Source organism: Mustela nivalis (assembly GCF_964662115.1).
Source record: "Mustela nivalis genome assembly, chromosome: 13".
NCBI classification, from domain to species: Eukaryota; Metazoa; Chordata; class Mammalia; order Carnivora; family Mustelidae; genus Mustela; species Mustela nivalis.
Window position 1 is genome coordinate 63088446 of NC_139032.1, and position 20334 is coordinate 63108779.

At 38.4% G+C, this 20334-nt stretch overlaps 1 protein-coding gene across 1 annotated transcript in view; it reads right to left on the bottom strand.

The window, feature by feature from the left end:
• Nucleotides 1-1635: 1635 nt before the first annotated feature.
• ERP44 (endoplasmic reticulum protein 44) overlaps nucleotides 1636-20334 on the bottom strand; it is a 93568-nt gene continuing 74869 nt past the window's right edge. The window contains exons 11-12 of the mRNA XM_082696781.1: nucleotides 4902-5004; nucleotides 1636-3023 (exon numbers count right to left, since the gene is read on the bottom strand). Coding sequence (XP_082552907.1) covers nucleotides 2922-3023; nucleotides 4902-5004 — 205 coding nt within the window. The 3' untranslated portion in view covers nucleotides 1636-2921. The remainder of the gene's footprint in view (nucleotides 3024-4901; nucleotides 5005-20334) is intronic.

Consider the following 20334-nt stretch of genomic DNA (forward strand, 5'->3'; position numbering starts at 1 on the left):
GCTTTTTTGTTTAATGTCAATTTATTTTAGCCACACTAGACTACATTTCCTTGTCTGAGAAAAAATACAAGTTGAGTTATTCTGCTTTTCTTAATTGTTAATCCATTACACTCTTTCCTCTATTTTTTTGCCCTCAGGTTTTTCTATTTTTTTAATGCCTTCTGGGCAAACTTAGCACTTTATGCAAAGCTCATTCAGCTTTTATATTTCAACATATTTTTATATTTCACTCTTCTTTTTGGCCTTTATCATGCCAATTTTTCCTTCCTTTGTATGTGATCTTTGACAGCTTCATCATGGAGCTCAATGAGATGGTTTAGATGCTTATTCTACAGGTTCATTTAACTATTTGAAACATGTTTAGAATTTCATGTAAAGAAAGTTTTCATCTTTTTATGGTCCCCTCACTATTAGAGCAATTTTTTAAAAACTCAAAAAATGTAGCAGGTTGACAGGCAGAAGGGACTGCTGCTAGCTTGGGTTTTGCAACTCAGTTGCTCTTCAGTCCTGCATCCTCTTCACAGCTGAGGAGCCTGAGGCCCAAAGCAGACTGGACAGACGAGGAGACTTGCACCCAGACCATTTTCTGGTGCCTAGTTCAGAGGGGAAGAAGTCTTAAATTGGGAGTTCTACATTCCTGGACTTTCTCTTTGTAAGTCCAGCTGGTGACAAATCCCTTTGGAATCTACATCTTTGTCATCTGTCGTATCTATTCCTCTCCATCTCTTAGTTCTGGCCACAATATTCTTTCTCAAACTTAAACATGAACATACTTCCTGGCTTAAAAATCTGTGAGTGGATCTCTGCTGCCTGTAAGATACAGTAAAAACCTCTTAGCTTGGCATTCAAGCCCCTGTACAATCAGCTCCCATTCTTTCTCTAGCTTCCGTTCTCATTTTCTTAGCCACACGCCTCCTCACCACCCCCACCCCGCAAAAACTTATCTTTTCTAATGCGTTTTGGTGTTTTGTACTTGAGCTTTTTAACCCCCTTTTATAAAATGGGGCACCCAGTCCCGATGAGTGCTCAGCCCTTGAAGGGTACAAAAATTACCCAATATCACTTTGCAGCTCACTTATTCAATAAACATTTAAGACCCAATATGCAGAAAAGCTAAATCATGCAGCCTCAAATATAATTTAACAGCCACTCTGTTATCTTCGATCACACTGAACCTGTGTTCCTTGAGGCCTTTTTCATAATAACTATTCTCAAGTCAGCTCTCTGCAATCCAATATTTGAGTGTTTATCTTTTGTTTAAATATTTTTAAAACCAATTACAGGATTATAAACTTATTCCAGTTAATTGCATATGCTGCTCTTGGTGTTGTATGCTGCCCTGCTGAATGTTCACGAATTTTCATTTTAACTGCCTCAGATTTGGTCCATCATCTGACCTGAAGACTACAACTCTGATTTCAGAGTTATTAATTAGAAGCAATGAATTGAACAGAACTAAGACTCAACCTTGAGGAAGCTCTGTCCTGCTTTTCTAATTAACAATCTGGTAAGATATACTAAACATGCCCCTTATCACCTTATTAACAACATTTATTATTCTGAATGAAATGATGGATAAGTCATGCATAACTAAGAATTCTAGGCTGATTTTTTTAAAACAACAATCATTAAATATGCATTATAAATATTCAACTTTATTTTAAAAGAATTGGAAGATGTTACATATATTACACACTACATATAATGGCACATGTCAGCCTTTTAAGCTTAAAAATAATCTTTCCCCAAACTGGGATTGACTTAGACTCCAAGTATAAAATGACTCTTGGCCTATAGCACCAACCCAGGCCCAGAGGAAAGCCAATTTTGAACCTGTCTTCCTTGGGCATTGGGCCTCTGATATGACAGGGAGGGTCCTCTCCCTCTGGTTTTGTTCCCTGGCAGTACTGAGGCCTGGCACAGGAACCCATTTGACTATACATTGCAGGCCTGGGAAATCAGGGAATCTAGTGGGGTAGGGTCCTCTAACAATTTTACAATGGGGAAAAAAAAATTATGTGCCTTATTGTCTTTGATTTTGATCTATACACCTACAACAAGACTCTACAAGATAGAAGATTAGAATTACTGAAATACAATTTCTCTGCTGGTTTTCGTCTTTGGAAATTAATGTGTCATGATAGGAGGAGCCTTAAAAATAATCTGGTTCAACACTGGTAACCTGCTCTACCAGTATCTCAGATTTAGGTATAATTCAAAGATTTAAATACCATCCATATGCCATTTTGTTAGATAAACACAAAGAAATTTAATAACACTTTTCATTTTCTTTTTCTTAATTCATAAGGACAATTCCGCCAAATGTTCTGGCTTATGGCTCTCCTCCTCTTCATAGTATGTTTAAGTTACATATTAAGAATCCAAAAAATACCACTGTGGAATTTTCATAAGCAATATCCAGCCAATCAGTAAAACACAGTACACAGTGTGAAAATTTTAATTTATTCCCCTCCCAAGTATCCAGAATATATACCCTCTTAGCTTTGAGAAATGTGACAATGAAAATACCAACAGGATTGATTGTATATAAAGAAAAGCACATACTACACAGGAGACATCCCTAAGTCCTCCCTTACCTAGCAGTGCAAGTTAATGGTATGTTTCTGGCAATGTCACCTTTCACTTGATTTATAAAAATTTTAAAGGACAGATTTAAAGCAAAGATAGGCCTCTGATTTTTATTTTTATTTTTTTATCCCTAACAGATTTTTAAAAAGAGGCTATATTAAATGACAATGCATTTTGAGTCAGGGGGAGAAAAAAAAAATTAAAAACCCAAAACTTCTTTTAGTTTATTCAAAATAAAAATACACATAGAATTATGAAAATATAGGTTTACTATTTCCACCACGTAAGTTGATGCTGCTGTTTGAAAGGCTTGCAAATTGTTTTTCAAGTTTTTAAAGCTCATCTCGATCCCTCAATAAAGTATACCTATATTCGCTGGGTGCTAATTTCTGGAAGGAGCTCTCAGGTGGACTGCTTGCTACATCTTGGACTTGCTACAAGAGAAAGAATAAAACATATCAATATATTTTGTGGAGTTACACTGTTTTAATAAAAGTATCAGACAAATGGTAGTTGTCTTGTAATTATTTGCTTAATGAAGATAGCTACTGTGTGCCAAAGATAAGAGTTAAGTTTGAAATCTTACTTTCCCTATCCAAATGCCTTTACTAATATTCTCCAGGGCAGGGCTGCTACAGAGCCCTTAACCTCTGGACCTGTCGACAGTTCCTGAGGTGCAGTGGAAGGAAACAAAATACCTGACTCCTAAGTGCCTTCCTACACTGTTTTGTAGAAGCAGCACCACCATGACTAAGATGGCCCAAACCCTTCTCTCTTAAAAATGACCTCAAAGAGGATTAAAGGCACCGAAAGAACTTTCATTTAGCGATACCTAGATACCAGAATTTAGTTGACATAAGGAGGAAAATAAACACTTCCATACTGTAAGAAATTAATTTCTATAGTATTTTACTTGTGCATCAACTATAGACAAAAATACACAGAACTCTAAGAGTGACTTCCAAGAATTTCAAAGGAAAGGCAGTGTGTTGTCTATTCCTTATCTCCACATGACCAAATACACCATCACTGTTTTAATATCCCCTGTAGTTAACACAGTGTCCATGTTACATACCATGGATACTGGCTTATTTCCATTATTAATGGGAAGCAATGTCTGCAAATTTCCCATTTTATTTTGTCATGTCCACCCCCCTTCCCTAATACATTTTTCATTTGTATTTTTACTGAGATACATGTTTGGTTTAAGCCATAATTATATCACTATAAAATAGAAGTTCACTGTCTAATGGAAAAGTTGAAATAAATCAGGATAATATAATAATGGTAAGTAACATTTTTCCCTAATCTGATAAAATATTAAGCAGGCCTACTTTCCTGAGGGAAATAATCACCTATGGGTTATTGCCAACAAATGGTTTGCTTCTATAGTTGCTTAATTATCAAAGAAAAATCTGACCTCAGACTTCAAGGAAGAAGCATGTCATTGGATTCCTAAAGGGAATTCTTGACAATTGAACTTAATTTGATTCTTCAGGAAAAATTGACTTAGCTTTTATTTTTCTATGTGGAGGTTCCTTAGGCAAAACAATGAAGTTCTGGGCATATGAAATAAGAGTTTTGTTTTGTGTCATCTTCCCTCTCAGTATAATGGCAACAGACATGATATAAATCAATAATGTATCCAAATGCAATTTTTAGAGGTGTTTAACAAAGCAGGAACAGAGAAATTATTTGTAACAGAAGGTACAAGGTAGAAACAGTCAAATCAGGCTAAAAGTTACATGAAAAGCAAATACAAAATTTTCATAAATAGTTGCAAAGCATTCTAATTCTCAAATGAAAAGCTGCATTAAACCTTAAGTTTAAAAATTATAAATACTGTATTGATGAAGGTGCTTAGGATGGTTTAGCAAGAATACCGTATCATTATTTTCTTTGTAGTGTGGTCAGTCTCCTGGCCACAGAGGAAGACCTGCCCAGTTAACAGAATCCACTGACTTCTTCACTGATCTATCTACTTCTACTTCTTATCTCCTACTTCCGTATTTGAAGCCAACTGTATTTAATCCTTTTACCCATATTCCACAGGACATACTCACAGGACACTTCTGTTTATGTGATCAAGAAACTATTTTGTATCATTCTTGAAACTTTACTGAAGCTCTGTAATTTTAAAAATTAATTTTAAAAGGAACAATTTATTATCTAGAGTCTATTCAGAATTTCATTATAGAGATCTTTAGGAGCAGAAACTCAAGCCTGTACAAGAGCTTCAGATCCTCCTCAAGGCTAACCAGAAAAAAGAGCGTTCCCACTGGAAAAAAAAAAAAAAGAAAAAAGAGTCCTACCTGTCCTGGGGCTATATCAGTTGGGTCAGGACCATGATGGAATTCTCTGTGCAATTTTCCAGAATGTAAGTCAAATACGAATTGCTTGAGTTTTCCAGGAATTCTAAAACAAAAGTAAAGTAAAAATTTAGCTTAAACTGCTAAAATGGACTTACCTCTATTTTACCAACTTCAAACATTAAAGAAATTTTTTTTTCTTTAAATTTTACCTACAGTCCTACCATAACTCTCAGAGGCCAGGTATATGCTGAACATTGCTATACAGTTATCATCATGTACTGCAGATGCTCAGTTTTGTGTTCCAGTTCTTGCACTTGTTTCGCAAATTTTTTTACACTTATTTTATTAGATACATTAGTCTATTGGGAGGCTGTCCTAAAACTTACTTAACCATCCCTTATTGTTGGGCATTTTATATATTTTCCGTAACATATGTGACTAAAAAAACCTCATATTCTGCAAAATCACGCTAAAAATGACAGGGCTCAAGGGAAAAACAGCGTTAGGGCCTCACCACTTAAAACAATGTAGCTCTGCAACCAGAGTACTATAAAAACCCTGGAAGAAAGATACTACCACTGTTTCAGCCTCCATCACTGTGTAGGCAAGGTTAACCTATGTAGCCTTAACCTAGAGCCTTAAGTCCTTTTTTGAGATATGAACTGAGGTCCTTGAGGGCATTCACTGCCAGTAGAACCAATTTTATCAAAATAATTTAAATCAGGATGTAGCTTTTTCACCCCTCCCCCCCAATGCCCAAGCATAAGGGAAAATCTCACAATGTCTTCAACCACATGGGCACTCCACTGGACAGCTTAATACTGTGAAAAGCAAAGCACTTCTCAAGGTCATGAAACTGACCCTCCTTTGCTTTTTAGGTTGGGGGAGGTCTTCACACACCACTAAAGCATTCTCTCCCTTTTAAAAAATATTTTGAGAGCGCACAAGCATGTGACTAGGGGGTGGGGCAGAGGGAGAGAAGGAGACTCCCCCCCCCCCCCCACCTAGAACCCTGAGATCATGACCCCCAGCCAAAACCAAGAGTTGGTCAGTTAACTGACCGAGCCACCCAGGTGCCCCTAAATCACTCTTTTTTAATGGTGAAAACACTTTTTTTTGATGGCTTCAAAACATTCTGACGAAAATAGTATGAACCAACACAACTTGCTTATTTTAACAATATTCCCCTAATTATCACTCATGCTATGAACAAGTTTGCACTGTAGTAAAACAGACCAATATAAGCCAAGCAGATTCACCTATCAGCCTTCTTTTTTTAAGTATTTCCTTTGAGTTGTCTCCAATAGAGTAGGAATATAGACTTTCGTCAACTTGCAAAGGGGATACAGCTCAATAAACTTCTCTGAATTGAAAAATCCTAAGCACACTTTAAACACGTTCAGAACACTTATAATACCCTACTTGAGCAAAATCATCCAATGCAAAGCCTATTTTATAATAAAGTGCTTAATATGTAACATTGCATTCTGTACTGGAAGTGATCAACAGTGGCTGCACAGGTCCAGTACGTGTGTCAGTTGATGCCTGTGATCCCAAGGCGTACTGGGAGCTGGCTCACTGCTGATCGCCAGCATCACCAGAGTGTCTTCCCACTAGCCTGGGAAAGATCAAAATTCAAAGTGTAGTTTCTACTATATGCGTATTGCTTTTGCACCAACAAAAAGCAAGAAATTGTTAACTCATCCTAAGTTGAGAGTCTGTTGAGTAAATAACTTAGTGTGGGCAAGTTATACCTATAAAACAGTCCATTTTTGCTATTTGTCTACCTGTTCCTTGAAGTCTTGCCAACATGTTTCTTTTTTAAATTTGTTTTACTACTTTAATAAAAGACACCTGCATTTCAATTTTCATTTCTTCAGAAATTAAGCACTTTTTCCACCGTTTTAATTTATATTTCTGCTCATATGAATTGTTAGTCTTCTACTGAAATCCTGGCATTTCGAAAATTCATTATATATTTTAAATAGAAACTTTTCTTCATCTCTCTTACAAGAATTAAAATGCAGGTCCATAAACAGTTTAATTGAGTAGAATTGCCTCACTTTTTAAATCATCGTTTTTTGGTAGCATACTGCTAGTTTCTTTTATCCTCTCCCGAGGTCCTGCAAGTGCTGTTTCCTCCATTCAATAACTCCCACTGAGATGTACCAACCAATAACTTCATTGTACACCCATTTTGGCTCCCCACTAGCTCCAATGCAACAGAGACCAGCAGGTGCCAAAAGCACAGTTTACAAATACAAATGACTGTCAGGTAGCTGTATTGACAGAAATGCCTCTGAAAGGGTCTGTGGTGCTGAAGAAATTGCACATGCACTAAAGATAAACACTGAGAGGAGATCAATTTAAATATGACATCATCTACTGTCACCCACAGCAAAGTGAATATATCCATTCAAATCAAAGAATCACAAATGGTCTCCAATGTTTACGATAAAGCCCCCATTAAGTCTGTTATTTTATAAAGTCCAAAGACGACAGCAACCAATACAAAGTATGACTTGCTTCTGATAGTCAAAAACTAATTTATAATTAAATCTTAAATGTAACAAATTTGTAGAGAACACTCAAAACGGATTTTTTTCCTAACTTGGTTCTTTCCCCTTGTCAACAGATGAAAGAATTGTGAGCAAAAGGCAAAGGGAGATAGGATGAATCTGAATTGATGTGGTAGAAAACAGATTACAAAAGAGCTCTTATCTTGCTTGTGGCCAGAAAATATCCATCTTTAAGTAACAATCAGTGAATCACAGTATATTGTCAAGAAAACAGAAAAATGGTTATCTGCTAGAAAGGAAAATAAAGGGATCCTTGCCATAATAAATTCAATTATATTTTCATACTTTAGGATATAATTAGGATACAATTTTTCTAATTAAAACTCCTAAGTGCTTCTTTCCCACCTTTTAAACACTTCTGTTTTCAATTTTGATTTTGAGGTGATGCAAAATTTAGGTACAGTGAAATGCACAAATGTTAAGTATCATTAAATGAATTTTGACATTTGTATATCACAGTGAGAAGCATTTTTTTTTTAATTCACATACAATGGAATTCACTCTTCTAGACTTATAGTTCTGAGTTTTAACATATGCACATAGCATCTAGTTACTATCTCCACAAATAGGATACATAACAATTTTTTTTGGTCAGATCCTCCACTTCCCCCTAACTCTTGCCAGCCACTGATCTGTTCTCTGTTCCTATAATTTGCCTTTTCCAAAATGTCTTGTACTTGGAATCATATAGCATGTAACCATGAGATTGGCTTCTAGCATACTGCTTTTGAGATTCACCCATTCTGTTGCATGTATAACTGTTCCTTTATTTACTGAATAGCATTCCATTGAGTGGATATACCACAATTAGTTTATCCTTTTACCCAATGAAGAGTATTTGGGTTCAAGATCTTGGTGATTCTGAACAATGCTACTACAAACATTTGTACACAGGTGTTTGTGTGAACATTAACTTCTTTAGGATAAATACTGGCTTATATAGGAGGTATAATGTTTAACTTTTTAAAAAACCTGCCAAAATGTTTAGAGTGGCTGTATCATTTTGCAACCCCACCCGCAATGTGTAAGAGTTCCAGCTGTTCCAAATTCTCACCTGGGGTATTATAAATACTTAAATTTAGCCATTCTAAAAAAGGTATAATGGGATCTCACTGTGGTTTTAATTTGCATTTCTCTATGTCTAATGATGTTGAACACCTCATCATGCACTTACTTGCCATTTGTGTATCTTCTTTGCATTCTAACAATATCTTTTATGGAGCAAAAGTTTTTAATTCGTTGAAAGCCAATTATCAATTTTTTCATTTATGGATAGTGCTTTGGGCATACTAAGGTCAAACAGAGTTTCTACATTTACTTCTAAGGGTTTTATAGTTTTACCTTTCACATTGAGGTCTACAATCAATTCTGAGTTAATATTTTATAGGAGCAGTTTCTTTCATGGAGATGTTTAGGTGCTACAGCACCATTTATTGAAAAGATTACCCCCTTCCACTGAGTTGTCTTTCCATCTTAAAAAAAAAAATCACTCTTTGTGTGCCTATTTCTAGATTCTCTATTCTGTTCCACAGCAACACATACCTATTTTTTCCCACAGATACTACGCTGTCATAAATATTTTAGCTATATAGTAGATCTTAAAATTGGGTATTATGAGTCCTTTCTTTTTCGACTGTTTTGTTTCAATTATTCTAGTTTTAACTTCCCATATAAATTTTAGAATCAGCTATATCTACAAAAAAATCTACTTAGATTTAGATTGAAATTGCATTAAAGCTATAGATAAATGTGAGGAGCACTGACATCTAAACAGTACTGAGTCTTCCAATCCATGAACACAGTATGTTTCTCCATTAATTCTGGTCATCTTTGATTTCTTTCATTGGCATTTTGTAGTTTTTGTCATTAGATGTATACATAGTTCTTTTTTCTTTCTTTTGGAGCCTATTATAAATGGTAATTTAAACGTTTTTGGGTTTCCAAATGTTCACAGTTAAAATATAGAAATAAAAGTGATTTTCTGGGGCGCCTGGGTGGCTCAGTGGGTTAAAGCCTCAGCCTTCGGCTCAGGTCATGATCCCAGGGTCCTGGGATCGAGCCCCACGTTGGGCTCTCTGTTCAGCAGGGAGCCTGCCTCCCTTCCTCTCTCTTTGCCTGCCTCTCTGCCTACTTGTGATCTCTGTCAAATGAATAAATAAAATCTTTAAAAAAAAAAAAAGGAAATAAAAGTGATTTTTTAAGAGGGGACCTTGTATCCTGCTGAACTCATTAGTTCTAGGAGCTTTCTTGTGAATTTACTGGGCATTTCTACTACATACACAATCATGCTACCTACAAAGGAAGACAGTTTCTTTCTAGTCCAAACACTTATTTTTTTGTCCTATGGTACTTGCTAGGACTTCCAGTATCACACAACTGGTGAGAGTGAACATTTTTTTTTCTTTTTAAATTCACTTAACATATAGCATATTATTCATTTCAGAGGTAGAGTTCAGTGATTCGTCAGCTGCATATAACAATACCCAGTGCTCATCATATCATGTGCCCTCCTTAATGCTCATCACCCAGTTACGCCATAACACCCATCTCCCGTCTAGCAACCCTCAATGTGTTTTTCCGAGAGTAGACATCTTTATCAAAAACAATAAAATACTTAGGAATAAATTTAGCCACAGGGGTGAAAGAGCTGTATATTTGAAAACTATAAAACACTGATGGAAGAAGACACAAATAAATGGAAAGATATCGTGAGTGAATGGACTGGAAATATTAATATTGTTAAAATGTCCATACTACCTAAAGCAATCTATAGATTCAGTGCAATCCCTATCAAAATTCCAATGGCATTTTCATAGAAAAAGAAAAAGTTCTGAAATTCATATGAAACCACAAAAGACCTTAAATATAGCCAAAAGACCCTAAATATATAAAATATACTTTTGTGTATACAATATAAAATAAATATACAAAATACAATAAATATACATTAAATATATAATACAATAAATATACAAAAGACCCTAAATATAGCCAAAGCAAAAGCAGTCTCAAGAAAAAAGAACAAAGATGAAGGCATCACATTGTGTGATTTCAAAATATACTACAAAGTTATAGTAACCAAAACAGTATAGCACCAGTATAAAAAGACATAAACCAATGGATCATAACAGAGAGCCCAGAAGTAAGTCCACACAAAGTCAACTGATCTTTGACAAATGTGCCAAGAATACACAAGGTGGAAAGTACAGTATTTTTAATTTGAGAGAGAGAGAGCATGAGCGGGGGGGGGGGGGCAAAAGGGAAAGAAAGAAATTTTTTTTTTTTTTTTTTTTTTTAAATATCTGAGAGAAGAGAGAGTGTGGAAGGCATAAGCACCCACCACGCTGAGCACGATGCAGGGCTATTCCCATGACCTTGAGACTGCAACCTAAGACAAAACCAAGAGTCAGCCACTTAACTGACTGACAAACCACCGGCGCGCCCCTAGAGAGAGAATCTTAAGCAGGCCCCACACCCAGTGCGGAACATGATGCAGAGCTCAATCTCATGACCCAAGCCAAAATCAAGAGTCAAGACACTTAACTGAGTCACCCAGGCGCCCCAAGGATGGTCTTCCAAATAAATGATGCTGGCAAAACTAGATAGCCAACGGCCGAAAAATTAAATTGGACCATTATTTCAAACCATACACAAAAATCAACTCAAAATCGATTAAAGACTTAACTGCGAGACCTGAAAAACTGTAACACTATAAGAAAACATAGGGAAAAAGTTTCTTGATATTGGTCTGGGCAATAATTTTTTGGATATGACCCCAAAAGCATAGGCACCAAACCCAAAGAAGAGCACACCACTGCATCCAACTAAAAAGCTTCTGCGCGGTAAAGGAAACAAAGAGTGAAGAGACAACCTACAAACTGGGAGGAACTATTTGCAAACCATCTATCAGATAAGGGATTAATATCCAAAAAACAAAAGGAACAAAAATAACTCAAGAGCAAGAAAACAACCTGATTTTAAAATGGGCAAAAGACCTGGAAAGACATTTCTCAAAAGAAAACCTACAAATAGCCAACAGGTATCTGGGACGGTTGTGCTCAGTATCACTAGTCATCAGGGAAATGGAAATCATAACCAGAATGAGCAATCACCTGTTAGAATGGCTTTTATCAAAAAGACAAAAAGTAAGTGTTGGCCAGGATATGGAGGAGAGGGAACCTTGTTCACTGTTCATGGGAATGTAAACTGGTAAACTCACTACAGAGGTATGGATGGAAGCTACTCAACAAATTAAAAATAGAACTACCATCTGACCCAACAATCCCACTTTTGGTTTACACCCGAAGGAGATCAAAGCATTGTCTTAAAGAGTTATCTTCACTCCCATGTTCACTGCATTACTCTGAATATCCAAGAATCCATCTACTGATGAATAGATAAGAAAAATATGGTGTACACACACACACAGGAATATTGTTCAGCCTTAATAAAGAAGGAAATCCTGTCATTTACAACAATATGAATGAACCTGGAGGAAACTATACTAAGTGAAATAAGGGAGACACAGAAAGACAAACACTGCATGATCTCACTTCACATGGAATCTAAAAGAGCAGAACTTACAGAAGCACAGTGTAGACGAGCAGTTACAAGGGACCAGAGCAGGAGGGTGTGGAAGGAAATGCAAAAATGTTGGTTAACTGTACAGTTTCAGCTATAGGAAGATTACATTCTAGAAATCTCATGTAGAGCAATTTGACTACAGTTATTAATACTATATTATATACTTGAAATTTGCTGAGAGTGAGGTTTTAACTGCTCTCACCCCCCCCAAAAGTGAGGTAATGGATACGTTAATTTGCTTGACTCAGTGGTAATTATTTCAGTGTATACATACATCAAAATATGTTATATAATACAAGCAGTTTGGTCAACTATGCCTCAATAAAGCTGAAAAAAGGAGGGGAAGACAAGTAACTAGGGGTAGAGAAGGAACCAATCTATGTGGCTTGAGGCAGATATCTGGAGAATGCGAACTAAGAGAGGTAGGGAGCACGATCAAATGATTAGAGCTGGAAGTCCTACCAGGTTCAGGCTACAACCTGTCCCGGTACATCAGAACCCCATCCATGCAGAAGTTATGGCACAGAGAGGGAGAAGCTGGTATCGGGAGAGAAGGATGGAGCCGCTGTGAAGAGAGGAGCCCAGAAAGAGTTTTTGGGCCCCAGAGGAAGGGAAGGGAGTAGCTGCCCCAGCACTTTCCAGCAGCGCAGGCCAGCTGTACCTCCTGCAACTCAGCTCCTGGTCCGGTTCCTGTAGTTTCCAGCACAAACCCCTCACTTTGAGCTCCACGGAGTGAGTTTCTGTTCCTTACAACTGCATGCCCACCGACAGCAACAGAATGTCCAACAGAACTTTTAGTGAGTATAGAAAACGTTGTGTATCCGTGCTGTCAAATACAGTAGCCGCTACCCACATATGGCCACTGAGCAGTCAGAGCACCTGAGACAGACTTCTACATTCTACATCATTTTAATTAAAACCAGTATTCATACAGAGCAGGCAGCTGTCATACTGGACAGCACAGCTCTGATTATTACCAAAAGGGGTCAAAGACAAGAAGCACAATCAGAAAAAACAATGAAAGAGCCAAAAAAAGGAAAACCATGATGGTGTGTCACCGAAGTCAAGGAGACGGTACTCCACGGCACCAGAAACAGCAAGAATGTCAATGAGGACGGGTCTGGTCAAGTCCCATTAGTCGAAGTGTGTTACTCATTTGTTCACAGGAAAACCTGGATTCAAACAACGGGTTAAATCATAAAACCCATACAAAGGCAAACTGGCCATTAAAAGTAAAAGAAAAAATTTTAATCACATGGGAAGATGTTTATAATGCGTGGGCAAATTAAAAAGACAATTCATAAACTAGCATGGCCCTGATGACATTTATAACACACAAGTGTCTAGGTCTCTGGTTTGTGCATTTGTGCATGATTTTAAATTTATTCTCTGGCATTTTATTAACTTCCAGAATTATTCGCAAAGAACATAAAATTTTTTATACTCAGAAATAAAGGAACAAAGGACATGTTAAATGCACACATACACAGAAACAGTAAACATCATTGCCTGGTTCCTGATTTCAAGGGGAAAGTATTCAGTCTTTCACTATTAAATACAATATTAGCTGCAGGTTCTTTATAAATGTTCTTTATCAGACTGAGGAAGTTTCCACACCCTAGTTTATTAAGCATTTTTGTCATGAATGCATGTTGAATTTTGTCAAATGCTTCAGCATGTGTTAATGTGATCAGTTTTTTTGTTATTCATTAATATGCTGAATTACACTGACTGGTTTCTGAATGTTGGATTAGCCTTGCACAACTGGGATAAACCCCACTTAGTTGTATATTGTTCTTTTTTTCTGTATTGCTGGATTAGATTTCCTAGTATTGTTCACTCTACTTTTTAACTTATACAGTAATGTACTATAGTAGTAAGAACACAGCATTTTGCCCTTAAAGTTACTTGACCTCTTTGAGTGTCAGCTTTCTCATTTGTAAAATGAAAACAACACCTGCTTACTTAATTGTACTATTTTTATAGTCTAATGACTTAGATTTGAATCTGATTATTTCCTGTAACAAGCAATATAGCCTTATCATAGTACCTTACCACGTTATCAGACACCGTTTTAAGAGCTGTAGATAGACACATTCAGTTAATACCCTATGAAGTAGATACTGTTAGCATTCCCATCTGACAGGTGAGGAAACCGAGGCAGAGGCGGTACGAAATCGCCGGGAGTGATAGAACTGGTAGGTCACAGCCTGGAACTGCCATCTGAGCAGTCTCGATCTGGAGTCTGAGCACCCTAAACTGCTCACCATTTTGCCTCTTTAGTGACTTGGCGTTAGTAAAGTTACTCAGTCTTTCAGAGCTTTAGATCTTCACTGTAAAAGCAGAAATACCTGTTTTATATGCTCCTTACAGAAACTGAGAACACACACAAAACAGAAAGTGAAGCTGGCACAGAGCCTGCCGCTGTCCGAGTCTCAGGTTTATCTTGCTGGTAGGTCCAAATAAGGTAAAATGTAACAACGTGTAACATATAAAGGACTTGTGAGAAGGCAACCAATGCCGGCTGACTGGGAAGTATATTCCCGGAGAGTAAAAATGGTGTTTAGGGACTCGGCCTACTGTGTGCGCTGCCCTGTGGCTGACCGGAGAGACGCAGCCAGAAAAATCACAACTACAGAGGTGACTAGCACAGGAAGGGAACAACGGGGCCAATAGCTGGTTGATCAATACTAGGATATGTTCCCGACGTGCAGATGTTTATCCGAAGTAGTCAAACTCTTAAATGTAAAATAAGCAGATTAAGAGCAAATTAATTAAAACATTTATTGAACATCTAATGCTGTCACAAAGCAGCTGGTATAGCAAGAGATTAAAAAAAAAATCCTAAATAAATAAAATTTGCCTTTTAAGCAGCTTTCTCAGTACCTATTTTTTCCACTTAAAAAAGCCTCATTTGGCTGGGGGGCAGGAGCACCTAAATCATGAAGAACAAAACGGAATTCTCAGCATTAAGAGACCGAATGGTGACCTGGTTTAAAAAGCTTCTTCTACCTCTCCCTCCCAGTGCTGTATCATTACGCCCGGCTCCTGGTTTGCTCTCCGAGTTCAGGAGGCAGGCGGATTTGCCACGACAGAGGAGCAAGCCGCTGAGTTAGTGCGACCCTTACCCTCGGGTTCTGTTCTGTCCCGCCCCTCCCATCTCCCCACCGCAGCCGCCCCTCACGCTGGTTTCCCAGACCAAGTAGTTTAAGGAATTATGATAATTTTTGGTGATTTCGTGATCTGGGATAAATGACCTAGATCCCAGAGCTGGGGGACTCCTGCTCCCTTTTCCCAGGAGGGCTCTGAGGCCTGTCTGCCCTTTCCCGTGTCCGGGGCCCCAGCAGCACTACGTATGCACATTTCAGCAAAGGTACACACGGTACGGCATCCACTGGCAACAATTTTTTAGAAGGTGAGTTTCTCTTGAAAGTCCTTCGATAGCCTTCTGCCACACACCACCATCTATTTTCTCCTCCTGGGGCTGTAGACCATTTCCTAGACCTGCTCTTATGTGCTCTTAGCTTCCTAATACCCCCCCCCCCCCAATTCTTTTCCTCTACATGTAAAATCTATTCCTTTACATTTGGCAAGAAATCAATCTGGTCAATCTATAGGAAAAAAAAAAAAGATTCACAGATCTGTGATTTAGTTTCAGGTACAAGTACTATCTCTTCAAACATCTTTGACATTCAAACTTAAACTGCTTTTTGTATGTACTGAAAATGGAACGACTTTGATAGGATGGGTTAAAAGCTTGGGACTTCGGTTCAATATGCTTGGACATGAATCCCAGGCCTCCCAATAGTTAGTTGTGTGGTCTTGCGAGCTATGTTACCCCCCTAAGGCTCAGTTTCTCTGAAATAAGGGTAGGTCAATAGCACATGTCCCCCTACCCCAATGCCATGCCAGCTCTGGCGTGGGAGGAGACCATGTAGCATAAATCTGCTTTCTTGCTGCTTACCGCAACCACTTCCTCCGACTGACCCCAGAAATGCTGAGTTACTAAAAGTAATAGTAATTACAGTAATTTATAGAAACTGCTTATCATTTAAGCCTTAATTACCATGCAGCACAATAACAATTATGCAAGCCATGAAATGTGTCAGATTCACTTTGCTACATATTTTGATTTTTAACACCAACATCTATTCACATAGGCTCAGTCTGTAGCTCACACAGCATGTGCCTCCTTACAATTAAAAATATTAGAGTGAACAGTGCCTAGGAGGGAAAATCAGGCACCTAAGGGAGAAATTAAAGAAGTAATTTGTTTCAAAGAGCTTCAAATGTAATCAATTCTCTTCTCTCCCTCCCTACTCACAGGACTGAACACTTGCAGGATAAAGGAGGACTATTTCCCATTTCCAGATTTCTCTGGAGAATCTTACTGGTGCAGTTTCTTTTTACACCAGGGCATAAGTAGAATGCTGCCAGCTGACAGATTAGTTTTTCCTGGTCAAATGCCCACCTCTTGGTCCAGTAAACTAGGACTAGAGAATAGGGGGACTGGGCCATGTGATAATGAAGACACCTACTTGTCTTAGTTGGGTTCTGTGACCACCAGACCCCAAGATGGGACTGGAAGTGCCACAGGAGCACTTAAATCTGACTTCAAAACTGCAGAAGAAAACTTAAGACGGCCAAGATGGAAATCCTCAAAGATGTCCCTTGATGTGTAAAACAGGGCTCCCAGGAACAAAAGCCAAAGTTGGGCATAGTCTGGTTGCCAACTGGTAGTAAAGTCAGTATCCTGTTGACTTCCACTAATACGAGACTTTGTAATTGGGGCTGCAAGTCTGCAGTGAAAGTAAAGAGGTAAACAACCGGAGATTTAGCCCCTGTGAGAGGTAGGGAAATGTGCTAGCAACTTCATAGGAACAAGCCACGCATAAGACAGGATTTTTAATGCCAAGCACAGTCTCTCTGCCTGGAAGCTCTTGAGGCGGGACCAGACACTAGAAGTACCCTCTTTCAAAAAGCTCATTCTTTGAGCTTCAGATTGTAGCTTCAGGAAGCAAGGCTAAGAAATGAGAGGAAGAGGACCCCCAAGCAGGTAAGACATTTCCATCAGCCCCGCAGATCAATGTTCACGCTTGCTAAGGAAACTGAAGCAGTTCCACTGGGATGCTAGGGAGATCTGGACCTTTCATACGGCTTTCTGGGTCACTCCTCTTCCTTATAAAACCTAGCACAGTCCTGCCTCTCATCTCCCTGCCTCATCACTCTCAGTAAATGATCTTGCTTCCCAACCACAGTTAAAAACAAGAACTGGACAGGGATGTCTGTGGTCTTCTGCTAATGTCACTAACACCAGAAGTCCCAAATACCCCCAAAGGAATGCACCCTTCCTTTCCTCTCTTTCTCATGGGAAAGGAAAAAGGTTCTTTCTTTTGCTTCTCATTCCCTCTGTGCCCCTTATGGCTCTGCATGATCAATGAGGCCCTCTTCTTCCTGTTGTTACAGTAATTCTTCAATCCATTTGGTTCTTTCCCACAAGCACTTAATCATGGCTAGTTTCTTGTACTCTAAGGGGGTGGGGGAAAAAAAAGAGAGAGAGAGAGAGAAAGAAAAGCCAAAACCTCCCTTTATCCTGTCTCTCTGGGCCTATCCCCTTAGTTTTCTTTCCCTTTAGAGGCCAGCTTCTTGCAACAATTTTCATCATCAAATCTCCATCTCCTCCCCAAACAGTACTCTTTGATTCATGCAACACAGCGTTTCCAGGGAGCAAATCTAACAGATCTTTCATCCTTCTGATTGAGCAGTCCTTCCTGCTTAAAGTGCTCCTCCATATTACTCTTCTCTGGTTTTTCGTTCATTTCTTTGATTCCTCCTTCTTCTGAGTCTTTCACACATGTTCCTTCTTCTGTCCTCTCCTTAAAGGCTGGCATTCATCAGGGCTCCACTTTCAGCCCTGTGCTAAATCATCACGTCTGTTTCAATAACTTGGGCTACATTCTTGTGTGTTTGAGACCCCGCCCTTATCTCCCTACTGAATCCTGGAGCCATGTCAACTCCCTACTGGAAAGGCCTCCTTCGTGGCCCCTGGCACCTCAACTTCAGTGTGCCAGGAAAGAAAACTCATTTCCTTTACCACAAGGCTGCTCCTCTACTGAGTGCTCCAGCTCAGTTAATGGATAACCCACTTAGCTGTGCAAGTTGGGTTCCTGGCCATCACTCACCGCTCTCTTCACCCATTTATTAGATACCAAGTCCTCCTATTCCACCTACAAAATACCTCTCTAGCTTTAGTTCTACTGCCAGAACTTATTTAGGTAATTTGTTCATTCAAGATTCATCAACTTGGTGTCTATCATCGACTCTTGTTTGGATGACTGAAGTCTCCTGGATTCTATTTTGACTCCCTCCCATCTAGTCCCCAGTTTGTAGCCAGAGGGATTTTTTTTTTTTTTAAATAACCTTCGGATTCAAACTTGTCATTGACTCTTCAGTGTTTTCAGGATAATGTCAAACTTCCCTAACACATCGAAGGGCTTTCAGGAGCTGACCGGTGTGTGCTTCTCATGGCCTCATCCCTCAGCATCGCCCCTCCTATCCACACCTACTCAGCCACAGTTTCATTCTTGTCTCTGCCAGTACCCCCCCATCCCTCTTCTCCAAGCCCTGTCTCCTCCTCCATCCATGAGAAGCTTGTATAGAACTTCAGGACCCACCTCAGGCATCCACATCTCCAGAGCCTGGATCCAGTTCCTCCCTGCTGAGCTCTGTCCGAGCCCCTCTCACGTCATAAAACACAACTGCCTGTTGCCCTACTTGTCTCCTTTCTCTACTTGGCTGAGAGTTCGTTGAGGGCAAGGACCCAGTCTTAGTAAACTTTGAACCACTGGTTTATATAACTTGGTTTATATTATACAATGACTGTCATATAGAAGATCGGGATCTCACTGATAATGTGGAATTTAAGGAAAAAACAAAACAAAACAGAGGAGCCTAGGGGAAGGGAGAGGAAAACAAAACAAGACAGAAACAGAGATAGAGACAAACCATAAGAGATTCTGAATCATAGGAAACAAACTAAGGATTGCTGAAGGGGAGGGGGTGGGGAAGATGGGGTTACTGGGTGACGGACATTAAGGAAGACATGTGATGTAATCAGCACTGGGTGTTACAGAAGACTGATGAATCACTGACCTCTACCTCTGAAACTAATAATACACTATATGTTAATTAACTGAATTTAAATTTTAAAATAATTTTAAAAATTCACCAACTGACAAATAGAAGAAATGTGGTATACCTATGTAATAAAGTTTATTTGGTAATAAAAAGGAATGAAGTGCCAATATTTGCTAAAATATTGATGAACTTTAAAAAAGTTATGCCTAGTTAAAGAAGCCAGACACAAAGGATAACAAATTGTATGATTCCAGTTACATGAAATTATCCATTAGAGACAAATTCACAGAAACAGAAAATGGATTAGTGGTTGCCATGGGCTGAGGGGAGGCAGAATGGGAAGTGATTGCTTAATGGGTTATGGGATTTCTGTTTAAGATGAAGAAAAAATTCTGGAACTAGTACTAGTGATGGCTGTGTAACATTGTGAACATCATACCACCAAATTTTACTCTTTAAGATCGTTAAAATCGTAAATTTTATGTTTCATGTATCTCACAAATAAGAATTTACAAAAGACCTACGTTAAGTATTTCATGAGCTGATAGACTAAAGAGTATTCTTTTGAGTGTAGGTAAAGTAAAAAGAACAAATATTTGTTAGTACCTTATGGTTCCTAACACAACCATCATCTCTCATTAATTTTCTTAGCAATTCCATCAGGTAAATTATATCACCAACCATATTTTAAGTGTAAAGAAACAAGATCAGAGAAGTTAAGTGACTAGCCCAAGGCAGGACACAAATCTGGGTCTGCTATGCAGAAGATTGAGATTCTTCTATCAAACAACTACATCTCTATAATGAAATACTGAGTCGTGAGTGAGGTAATTCATTCTGCAGCAGATTTCAAGTCATCCTCTAACTGTGCAATTTAATCTCTGGACATAAAACAGGGTACTTAAATAAATTTAAAAGAAGAGGTCTAGTTTGAATTAATACCTATTGCTTAAAACTTTCATACATGAAGAAACATCTCCATTTTTTAACCATTGTATTTAACATCTCCAAAAGCAGATAAAAATCTACTATCTGTTGTAGAGACAGAGGTAACATATTTATTTATACTATGAAGAGCTAAGAATGGAGAATGGAGAACCGAGTCAGAAACCCTACCTGCTCCTGAAAGGTTC